The 12,796-nt window shown below is 33.3% G+C and overlaps 1 protein-coding gene across 3 annotated transcripts in view; it reads left to right on the top strand.

Annotated features, from left to right (window-relative positions):
• The window catches only part of LOC102732812 (cadherin-10), a 163,379-nt gene that overhangs the window by 48,948 nt on the left and 101,635 nt on the right, over positions 1–12,796 (top strand). For all 3 annotated transcript variants that reach the window (XM_081825929.1, XM_081825930.1, XM_081825928.1), the window contains exon 2: positions 792–1,147. In XM_081825929.1, the coding sequence (XP_081682055.1) occupies positions 917–1,147 (231 nt within the window). In that variant the 5' untranslated portion in view covers positions 792–916. The remainder of the gene's footprint in view (positions 1–791; positions 1,148–12,796) is intronic.

Here is a 12,796-nt window from a genome sequence, read left to right as displayed (position 1 = left end):
ATGTTGGGGCATAACTATATAGAAAAGGGGATGGTACTCAGATTTTTGAATCAACTTACAGTGTGTTCATTCGTTCAATTCAAATGTTTATTGATCATCTGTGTGCAAGAGTCTGTTGAAGACATTTATTACAGTAACAAAACAGCAGGGAGGCAAATATATCCCCATAAATAAATAAAGCACTTGTAGTATATTTGTACATATGGAATATGAGGGGAGGTTTCAAGAAAGACCTGAAGGAGGCAGGAAACAGAAACACACTAGCAAAATAAAACCAAATAAAATCACATGTCTCTGCCTCCCACCCCTCCACTCTCTCCCTCTCCCCAGTCTAAAAAAATAAATAAATACATAAAAAACATTTAAACATCCTTGCACTGCACAACAGATACATGTTTTCTATAGTTTATTTAAGTCACTATTTTGTTTTCAGTGTTTTCATTTATGTTGTTACACTGAAAAAATTGACATGCAAAATTAACTACATCTCCACTTTATGTATGTTATAATTCTTGAACACTGTTATGACAAAAGAAAAAATAAATGAAAGCATAATATGTCCCTTCCTTAGAATTTGTTTGAAAGAAGTTATTTACCATTATCTTTTCATAAACGTAGACATGTTACTAGACAAGTAATGTCTCCCAAAACTACTCATTATTTTATATAAAAGAGGGAAAGTAAATATTTTGGTTGCTATTAGTTAATCTTTATCACTTTAAGTTTAAAGTGACAGATAACATTCAAAATTTGTCCACTGACTTTTTTTTTATTTGTTTGTTTGTTTGAAGCTTTTGGAAACATGACCAACACTTTGATGAGATGTTGGAAACCAGTTGAAACGCAGTAAAATTCAACCCAGTAAAATAAGACTGCTTTCTTTTCATCCGCGTTGGAAATTTTCAAGAAGTGAACTATGACAATATATCAACTTTTGGTACTGTTTCCACTCTGGGTCTGCCTGCCACATTTCTGTTCTCCAGAGATAATGTTCAGAAGGACTCCCACACCCCAGAAAAGAATTTTAGGTGCACGTGTACCTAGGAGTGATGGCAAAATTCTGCATCGTCAAAAACGTGGTTGGATGTGGAATCAGTTTTTCTTACTGGAAGAATATACAGGATCTGATTATCAATATGTGGGCAAGGTGAGTCTACATTGAAATGGCAAATACTTATCTTCTTTCCTTGTATGTTTTAGGAATATTTGAAGGTTTTTAAGATCATCATTCTAAGAAATTTGATTCTCTAAATATCCCTAAATCAATTATTGTTTATGGAATATATATTATAATTTGAAAAACTGTGGAATACATAAATCCAGCATGATAAAGGTAGAAATTGAATTTGCGAGAATTAATTCTGTCCATTTCCTTATGGACTAAAGAAGTACTAGAAATTGCACTGTTAGAATTTGTAGTTAGAAATCAATGATAGTGAGAAAACTGTATGTCAAGATACCCATTTAAAATGACTACATATATATGTTTCACATTGCTCTTGATTTCAGTAAGGAAGGAAAGACAGTTAAAAGTTGTTTAATATTCTACAGAATGAAAAAGCAAATGTCATTAAAGGTATGACCTAAGGCCCCCCAAAATAGCTTTTTTTTTAAGAAAACTTATTCCAGATATGAGTGTTATTTATTTTTCTTAAGTGTCACTATGGGCACATTTATATAAAGGAAAAATAAATAGAAGACAAGCAGGTAGAAGTAGTTTACTTATTTGCGATATGTGCACATAGACAAGTTTTCATCCTATTTTATTATAAAAGTTAGTGAGGAAAGATAGTTGTGGTGGGGAGTAGAATGAAAAGTAACAATGAATGCTTCTATATACTACACTGTATTCATTTTCAGTTTTCTTTTTTGGCACTATCTGAATGTACTAGAAGTTAGATAATGTCTTAAGAAAGAATTCATGTTCATAGTCATGGTTACTTTTATGGACAATATGAAAATATATCAAAGAAAACAGAGAAATACACTAGCAAAAAAAAAAACAAATATAATCACATGTTAATATATGATTTGTTAACACTGTAAAATTATGATACATTACTGTGATGGAGAATTTTGTATTAACCTAAACTTTAATAGCTTTGTTCAAATGATTAAAATTGTGCTAAAAGTTTTCATCCTCTAAGAAAAACTATTTTTAAACTATTTTTAAAACAATTTTTTGAAAGTATTTTTTCATTGATTTTAAAACACTTGGATATGTTTTTTCATGTTCCAATTATTTCAGTCCTTTTTAAATGTCTGGCAGTAGGACAAAGATGACATTAAAGGTTAAATGTTATGTTGACTAGAAGGAGAAGGAAAAGCAACAGCAATCTGAGCAATCTTATGAGAAAGCACATCATAGCCAGACTTATCACGGGTCTCATCTGACTGGATGCCTAAGATCAGAGGGTTAAGATAAATTTTATGGTTGTTGTGATAGGCAACTTTTAGTTTATGAACGCAATCATGTGCAAATGTAATAACAAAAATCTAGACCAAAGAAACTATAAAGTAAATAGTTTCCTTTGGTTCTTCCTGAACATAGCACTTATTTGACTATTTGCATGTGTTTTCTATCATCTAGTGCATTTTAATGATTTAATAAGTGGTCGATAAATTACCATTACATTATATACTCTCACATGATAGTCAAGTGACTTCTTACATACTTTCATTTGTTCTCTCCCAGAAGAATGTCAACACCTTGAGATCAAAGACCTTTACTTCATACTTCACTTTGTCTCCAGCTCTTTGAGTAGAGCTTAATATTTAGTTGGTTGAATTGACCTGCATTGCACTGAGTTGAATTCCCAGAATCATCTGGTACTACGTGGCTCTTTGGTGGGGAAAACTAGTCTAGAATTTAAATCCCTATGGGCAATTAAAGCTGATAAATACTTGAGATATATGCATCTCGATATATAACCCAAATTTTATTCTTCCTTACTCTGCTTGATAAAAGCAAATTAAAAACCTTATTTAGATGTAAACATGCAGATCTGTGTATGTCAAAAAGGCAATGTGCAATATTTTAATAAACATACATTAAGATGAATATAAAAATTTCAAATCCCCTAAATATTCTTTCCAATAGTACTTACAATAAATTTATTATATATTCATGCTTTCTTTCAGAAATTTCACTTCCAGTTTTACTACCTTTAAAGTAGGAATGTAATACTGATGCTATGTGATTTAATGTCTCTAGGTTAGTTTTTTTTTTTTTTTTAATTTTATTTATTTATTTGACAGAGAGATAGCGAGAGCAGGAACACAAGCAGGGGGAGTGGGAGAGCGAGAAGCAGGCTTCCTGTCGAGCAGGGAGCCCGATGTGGGACTCGATCCCAGGACCCTGGGATCATGACCTGAGCCGAAGGCAGACGCTTAACGACTGAGCCACCCAGGCGCCCGTCTCTAGGTTAGTTTTGATGTAGTAGTAATACATGTTCTAATTACTCGACATATGGGAAGATGATAGATATCCCATTGTAGTGGGAAATATTTGGGGAACTCAGAATAAGAACAGAGAAGAGAGAATCATACTGATGGAGTGAGGACAAGACTGAAAGCACATGTGTGAAGAGGGAGAACATTTTTTTTAATACTAAACTATTTGGGGCCCCTGGGTGGCTCAGTCAGTTAAATGTCTGCCTTTGGCTCAGGCTGAGGTCATGATCTCAGGGTCCTGGGATCTAGCCCCACATGAGGCTCCCTGCAGGGAGCCTGCTTCTCCCTCTCCCCCTCCCCCTGCTTGCACGTGCACTCTTTCTCTCTGTCAAATAAATAAGTAATCTTTAAAAAAAAATTTAAATACTAAACAATTTGCCAACCAAATTCAATAAAGAATGGATGGCATATGATTTCTCAGATAAAAGCCCATTACTACTTAAGGGGTTAAAACAGGGGGATATAACAATTGCTTCTCATTGGGTAAAAGCAGAGGGAAGCTTAGGAAAACATATAACCAACAATCAGAGGAGCTAGGATGTAACCTTGTTTCTACCACTGTTTGTCTCAGAGTTATTCAGAAACCAAGCCAACCAAAAATGAACTCAAAGCATTTCTTTGTTCAGCTCTCAATGATCAAAATTTTCCTCTACATCATTCAATCAAATACATTCTAAACCGAAATATATTTGTTGTAAGTTCTTTTTTTTATTTCCTTCTCAGTGAGATAATCACAAAATTGTGATTTACCTTCCATAGCAAGGGGTTTAAAACTTGAACTTCAAGTAATCTACTTCTGTACTATGTTGTTTTCATTTTGCAACCTTCTATAGTTGTATTACAGTTTTCCAATTTAAGATTTGAGAAACATTGTGATTATAAACTATTTTTATTAGTTTAAGCACAGCTTTTAATCACAGTTTCTTACTGCCTAATTCAGTTGCCCTGGACAAATAATTTTGAAACTCTAGGTTTCAAATATTAAAATAAATAATGACATTAAACTAGATACTCTTGAATTTACTTTAAGCTGTAACAGCAAGACAGTTCTAAGAGAAATACTAATTTTATTTACTGAAAAAAATTTGTCTGCATTTTATGTAATTATTCCCAAGTGGAGAAGAGTATGTTAAAATTAGATTTTTAATCAAAACCAAATACTGAGAAAAGTCCCCAAACACCAAAAATTTAATAATGTACTTGGGTAACAATAAACCTGATTCTGAGTCAGCATAGTAAGACAATTCACTCCAGGAAGTGAAAACTTAAAAATATTTAGGGTAACTCTCTATATTTCTTGATATAATGAAAACAACCAGATGGTGGCAGGTGAGGGGGGTGCTACTGGCCTCTAGTTGGCAGAATCCAAGGATACTGCTAAAAATCCTACAGTGCGCAGGACAGACTTCTGTAGAATTTATGGTTCCTAAGTGTAAACAGTGCCAAGACAGAGAAATCCTGTCCTAGTTTGCCAGTCCCGTTTACATTTTCCCAAACAGCTCAATTTTTACTTCAGTTCTTTCTGGGTTCCTGCTTCTGAACCTGCTCTCAATTATAATTTTATTTCTTCATTCCAGAGTTGCCATGAGTATTCGCTTTTTGAAACTTAGATTTCTTTCAAGGTCTCCTCTCCTTCATGTCCTCTCTAATCCTTAAGGCATACATTTGGTTCCAGCCTCTTGATCATCATTCTCTGTAGACTTGTGGGCTCCACAAACCTACTAGGAATGAAGTATACATTCATTTTTTTCAGTAAATATCTAGAAGGTGTATACTCAGATACTACTACTCTGCTATTAAGTATATGGTGGCAAAAATATAATTTCTCTGCTCACAAATTATCTGCCTTTAATAGAAGGGAAAATAATAAAGCTAACAGCAAGTTATGGGCTCTTTTAATCTCTGATAGAGCACAGAACCCAAAAGCCAAGAACAGAAAAATAAGTGCCAAATATCCCTATGTTCTATCTCTGCAGTACTTGTAAGTAAAGTGGAAATAAAACAGTTTTGGGATTTACATGACATAAATCAATGTTATTAAAAATTGAGATTGGAGAGTCGAGGTATGTACTTCTATTTTTTATTTATCTGTTTATTTCTTTGGAGGTCTTTTAATGTACAAGGCCTCATAAAAGGTGCTCACTGCAGATTTCTGGAAGAGAGATCTTCCAAAAACTGAAAAAAATGTGATCCATGAAAGAATAACTCAACTTTAAACAGAATACCAGAAATGCCAAGTGTGCCCACCATATTAGACCATGTTCCTTATTGCCATATGGTTACAATCAAGTCAAACCTGGTTACAATGGAGATAGAGTAGTTGGAACTAGGATAGAGACAGGAAGCTGCCCCAGCCTCCCCACTGCAGTCTTCCTGGGGTGAACAGATCTGAATCGAGTATGTGGAGAAACTTACACTACGTAAGAGTTCAGGGAATTGCAAACATTTTAATGGACATTGAATGTTCTCTTCAGATAGTTGGATATTTTAATAACTGTAATGATATTGTTCTTGAAACTAAAAATTCCAGGTGACTATATATATATTTTTTTAAATCCAAACAGGACCAAAAAGACCTACATTAAAAAACAAAAACAACAACAGAAAATTGTTTAGCTGTTCAATATATATAGACCTGATTTTAGTGGTGGTATACAATTATTTTCTATTTGGACCTTATTAATTGAAGCCCTGGAAGAAAATAAATCAGGATGATTTGATAGACATTGGCAGAGAATCCTTTAGATTAGATGGTTATAGACCTTCCTGATGAAGGGACTCTTGGACTTTTGGATGAACAGAGACATTATTTCCCTGATACATAAAGACCACAAAATAAAGTGAATATGCATTAGAGTTTTTAAGACCTTTTTACACTAATCCTCAAGCAAGAGGTAATAAAAACATTTTAAATAGGGACATGCCCTGCAGAACCTTGAAAATGTTTTCAAGGCAGACCACCTCTTGGTTTTTAATTCTCAAAACACATATAATATTTATATCTTTCAATACAATGATATTTCAGCCAGCACTTGTATAGGGAAAATATGCTTACATTCTCAAAGCTTGCTATAATATATTAACAAAGCAATATTTAGGAAGGTATTGAATTGCATTCCAGATACACTTGCATTGAAGATAAAACTTCAAAACCACACATAGGTGTTTTGAAGATAACAAAGGCTGTCAAAAAGAATGTATATCCAAGATTTATAAACACAGAGAGAAGCCATATTCATTCATATTAACCTTTAGATGATCAGGTAATACGGGTTTAAGTATTTTACATATTAACATTATAGCATGTTATTTGTATTATACAGGTCTTACTGTATTTTTTAGGAAATTGGTTTTGAGTTTAGGTCAATGTGCGAGCGTTCTGTTTTTTCCCATTTAAAATAAGAGGAAATAGGCTCCCTTTTAGCAGGTTCAAAATATAGCAAAAATAGCAAAATGTCAAATGTTGAATGTTAAAAAAAATAAGATAAATAGAATTAAGTATGGGATGCTCACATGTAAATAGCAACCACAGTCATCCTTTTACTTATAAATTCTTACTGATAGTAGTGATAACATATGTTTACTACACTCTTCCATGAAGTTATTTACATGATGTGTTACCAAATATCAAGATTATTCATATATACATGTCATGACTTCATTTTACAACCTTCTTAAAACACACACACACATACCACCTAAACACATTTACCACACTCCACTGTCCATACTGTCCTCAAGGGATTTGTGGGAAGTCTACCCTCCCATTCTCCGTCTTTTCCCCCTTGAGTTTCCCCCTTTGAGTTACTAACTCAGAAATGCTGTGAATGTTGTGATCTTTTGTTTCCCACCAAAGCCTTCCTTTTGTATATTCCTGTCTCATGTTCACAATTTTATTAATCTGTCCCCACAGAAGCTGCTTCTTCTCTTTTTCTTCAGCTTGTCACATAGCCTCTTTTAAAATCTACCTCCCTATGTTATATCACTTGAACTTATTTTTATTGGAATATATTTTAGATAAAAGATAATTATGGATTTATTCTCTAATTTTTTTTTTCTGTTAGGCCAATGAATTCACAAAGACTAGTAATACTTGGAAGTAGATAGAAGTAAATATTATTAAAATAATAATAGACTGGTAACACAGAATGACTCAAAATTTTTCTGTGCCAAATAAATTTTGAAAAACTTTACCTATTACAGAAAAATAGTCAAATTCAAATAAAAATTTAAATTACAATTTGACCCATCATTTTTCAAATATAAACTTTTAAGAAACATAATCATTTTATAATGAAGATTATGTGAAAATTGAGTCGATTACTTTTAGCAAAAACTTGAGAGAAATCTCTATAGATGAAAAAATGTATTAAATCTCACGTAAATTTGCTCAGCAGAAAGTATCTCAATGTAATTTATCGTAACAGGTGCATGTGTAATGGTCATGAAGCATGGGAAATTATTATTACGGTATTATGAATTTCTACCAAAGCCCTCTCATTTTCTTTCTTGGAGACAATACATAATTATATATTCAATTAAATTTTGTCTCCATTGTACTGAAGAATAAGGTTCTTTCAGTAAAGAAAATCAAAAAGTGGGATGGTATGTTAGTATTTGCTCATCAATGTCTCATACTTGGGTATATGTTCATATATTCAAATTCTCAGTTGCTTCTTATGAACACATGAAAAGGAAGGGACACTTTAATAAATTTTCTGAAGTGAATTGTTAAATTTTCCCATAATGTAGTTACATTTTTACATTCATTTTATTAAAGAATATTATTTAATCTTAATATTTTGTTTTATTATCATTATTATTACTATTGCCATTGTTATTATTGTGATGTTAATTGGGTAACTGTTCGTGGCTTCTCATAATTGTAACTAAAAGCTAAAATAAAGAACAGTATGAACATGTAAGTTTCCATGCAGATGGACTAAATTTAAGAAAGGGAGCAGGGGCCCCTCGGTGGCTCAGTTGGTTAAGCATCTGACTCTGGATTTTGGCTCAGGTTATGAGTTTGGGGTCCTGGGATCAAGCCATGTGCATGTGTGGGACTCTGGCTCAGCGAGGGTCAGCTTCTCTCCCTCTCCCTCTGCCCGCCTCCAATGCATGCATGTGCTCTCTCTTTCTCTCTCTCTAGCTTTGAAATAAATAAATAAATCTTTAAAAAAGAAAAGGGAGCAGTAATTTTGCTGGGATATGATATACATACCTTTGGTTCTCTCTTTAGAACCCAAATCTACAATAGGCAAAGGGTATTTTATGAGTTCAGATTCCCTCTTTAGGTAAAATTCTTTCACTAACTTCACATTTTAAACCATACTTTATGTGTTTATAGATTATATAAAACTATTAAATTTAGAATTTTAAATTAAGATGTTAACTCTCAGCACAGTACTAAAATTATTTTACCAAGTAGGAAATTCTACCAAGTAAGAACATGTACTATTATAGACATTTTTTCTAAAGGAACATTTCCTATTTTGGCTGCTGTTTAGCTTAAAGTCCATCAGTGAACTTCTCAGTTCAGTGTTGTGTCTTCCAAGTACCCCCCCAAAAAGCTCTGAGACCACTGAGTTTTTCAATTTTCCTTGACACCAATTTTGTCACAAACCTGCATCAAATCTAGTACCAAATTTAGTTTGTACGTATGCATTTGACTATTCTGAGTCTAGCAGAGCAGAAGGATGGAGTTGTGAGTCATGAATGAACTGAGCTTCTGCATCCGTGATGGTTGGGTTGAAGGGAAACAATAAAGAGATAAAGTAAAGATCAAGGACATGACTTTTGATTTAAAATCAAGTAACAGAGAGGTAGAGGCAGAGAAGGAGAAGCTGGGTGGTGGGGAAGAGGAGCAAGAGTAGGATTATTATAGAGGCCAAACAAGAGAAAAAGCTCCAAGGAATAGGTAACTAATCTTGTTGTGTAAAGCAAATGCAACCGAAAGACAAGTGTAGCAACTTAAAAAACAGTGTGGACCAAGGAGAAAGATATTCTAATAATCTGAGACAAATGGCAGTCAGATAGATAGCTTTGGTTTAGACAGAAGAAGGCAACACACAGTTTCTCATAGGCATGTTACCATTAGACAAATTAAGTGAAGAGTGAGAGATATTTTGAAATGATGAAGAGCTAGAGATAGGATATTATGATGTGGACAGAAAAAGAGGATGTGAATGTGTACAACAGATGCACTCACTTTCCTTATTAAAAATTAGAATTGAAGGGGCACCTGGGTGACTCAGTAGGTTAAGTGTCTGCTTTCGGCTTGGGTCATGATCCCAGGGTCCTGGGATTGAGCCCCATGTCAGGCTCCCTGCTCAGCAGGGAGTCTGCTTCTCCCTCTCACTCTCCCTCTGTGCTCTCTCTCTCTCTCTCAAATAAATAAATAAATCTTAAAAAATTTAAAAACATTAGAATTGAAAATATCTATTAAACTGACAGTCAGTATCACACATAATCATAATCACCAAACAAAAAGAGTATTCTCACTTAAATCACCAACAGAAATAAAACAATTAAAAACAATCAGCACCTTTCTTCTACTAATATTTAACATACTTCTGGAACCAAAAAAAAAAGTGGTGTAAATATTATTACATATAGTTTTATGATATAATTTATAATAATCTGAAACATCCTGAGATATCCTGATAATGATAATTATAAAATTTGTTTTATTTATGATTACTTAATATTCTAGTAATCGCATCAGGTAGTTTTTTATTATCTCTCATTTACAAGTAAGAAAAATATGTCTGTATTGTCTAAATAAGTTTTCTAAGGGCACCAATCAAGTAACTTGTAGAGCTGGGGTTCTAACCCAGAAAGTATGACTCCAGAGTATATGCTAACCGCTATTACACCTCATTACACCATTCTTATTTTTTTAAAGATTTTATTTATTTATTTGAGAGAGAGAGAGAATGAGAGAGAGAGAGCACATGAGAGGGGCCAGGGTCAGAGGGAGAAGCAGACTCCCTGCTGAGCAGGGAGCCCGATGCGGGACTCGATCCAGGGACTCCAGGATCATGACCTGAGCCAAAGGCAGTCGCTTAACCAACTGAGCCACCCAGGTGCCCCTACAACATTCTTATTTTTATTAATATTATGTGTGTTACCTCACCAAAAAATTATATTCTTATTTAAGCAGTAGAATGGTGAGTATGTTAGCTGACTTTTCTTAATGACATCAACAGAAAACTAAAATTGTGTAGGTAACAAGAATATTCCTTTTTCTTTCTTTCTTTCTTTCTTTCTTTCTTTCTTTCTTTCTTTCTTTCTTTCTTTCTTTTCTTTCTTCCTTCCTTCCTTCCTTCCTTCCTTCCTTCCTTCCTTCCTTCCTTCCTTCCTTCCTTTCTTCCTAAGATTTTATTTATTTGAGAGAGAGAAAGAGCATGATCAGGGAGAGGGGCAGAGGGAGAGGGAGAAGGAGACCCCCCGCTGAGCAGGAAGCCTGACATGGGGCTCAATCCCAGGACTCTGGGATTATGACCCGAACCAAAGGCAGATGCCTAACCAACTGAGCCACCCAGGTACCCCAGGGATATTTCTACCATATTATAGAGATGTCAAATTTATTTTGTCATGTATTTATTATTTAATTTATATATGGAATGGATAATGCTTTCACTTTGTATAAAATTTGAAGGGTAAAATCGAGTATTCAGTTAAAACTAAGACTCCCGCCATGATCCTCATACATCCATAGTTCTCTTCCTAAGAACCAATTGCATTTCCCAGGTGCTTTTTGGCAGTGGGTATATGTTTCAAGAGACATTATAGAACTTCGTAAACACACATGTATGATGTATGTTTTTACATAAATGGTGATGTACTTTATGCAATCTTATTTAATGTGTTTTTTTAACTAAAAAATATGACTTGAGAATCTCAGTTTCAGTACATAAAGATATGCTACATTAAAAAAAAAAACTTTAATAGCTGCATAGTATTCTTTCCTGTGGATGTATCATAATTTGTTTTATCATTTTCCTTTTGACAGGCATTTAGTTATTTTAAAAAATCATTTAGTAATAATAGGAAATTTATTTCACACATTGCTAATATATCTTTAGGAATATGACTAAAAGTGGAGATGCTGAAGCAAAGTCTTGAGAAATTTTAAACTTTCATAGGTATTGCAAAATTGCTCTCCAATGATGTTTCAATTTATCATGCCAACAGCAATGGATGAAAGTAACTATTTCTCCACAATTGTATCCAATCTCTGAATTATCATTTTAAATTTTTCCAGTCTTATGAATGAAAACATATTTCTCTTATTTTAGATAAGGATGAATATTTCTTCATGTGTTTAAAGCATTTCCCATTTATTTAAATGTGTGTTTATATCTTTTACCAATTTTTCTACTGACAAGATAGGTTTTTTTTATCTGTAAGTTCTTATTAACTGATCTTTATTTTTTTTAATTTTCCAATGTAATCCATACAGAAGTTTGAATAAAACACATATCTACACTTTAATGAATAAATATAAATCAATGGAAATGGAAAATTGCTAGCCTTATGAAACCCTCTCTATGGATGTATTAACAACACCATTTATCCCTTATGAAGGTGTCAATAAGCTTCATTTTGTGTTAATAATGCCTTGCTTTTCTTTACAGTTTGAAATTCTATGTAGCCATTCCTAAACAAAATAATAGAGTTTTAAATATTTCTGAAATTAGGTATAATCATTGTTCATATATTCTTTTGTGTCTTTCTTCTTTTGCTCATATAGGTTTATGAAATTAACCCATATTGTTATGCAGAGGATCTCTTTATATAAATATGTTTGGATTTAGTGATATACTATTAATAATGGATCTATGATGTTGTTCCTCCCCACTAGCTTTGCCTATCACTAACAGTGCTTCTTTGAACATCTGAACATGCATCCTGATACGTATGTATATTGAATTAGTTTAGTGTCTATAATTAGGAGTAAAACTGCTCTGTGTCTAGCTTCAATTTTTCCAGATAGTGCCATATTAGTTTCCTAAATTTTAACCAATACATATTCCCACTGGCAGTATATGAGAGTCCCCGTTACTCTAGACATACAAACTTGTTATTTAAAAAATCCCCCCCCAATCTAGTGGTTTAATTTGCATTTTCCTAAATAATAGTGAGATTTCATTTCTGTGAAAACGTTTTTCAAGTGTTTTATCAATTATTTCTCTAAGTCATCTATTCTTTTCTTAGGGATTACTTCATCCCCAAATCCATAATATGTGTGGATCAGGCACCTATTATTTCACTAGGTCGCTGAATAAAAGACACATCCTATGTCATGAAACTCACATTTTTAGTGGAAATGAAGGCAAGT

This window comes from Leptonychotes weddellii, chromosome 7 (assembly GCF_054177405.1).
Source record: "Leptonychotes weddellii isolate Sample4059 chromosome 7, ASM5417740v2, whole genome shotgun sequence".
Classification (NCBI taxonomy): domain Eukaryota; kingdom Metazoa; phylum Chordata; class Mammalia; order Carnivora; family Phocidae; genus Leptonychotes; species Leptonychotes weddellii.
Note: the sequence above shows the minus strand (reverse complement) of the source record. Positions and strands in the feature narration are given on the sequence as shown.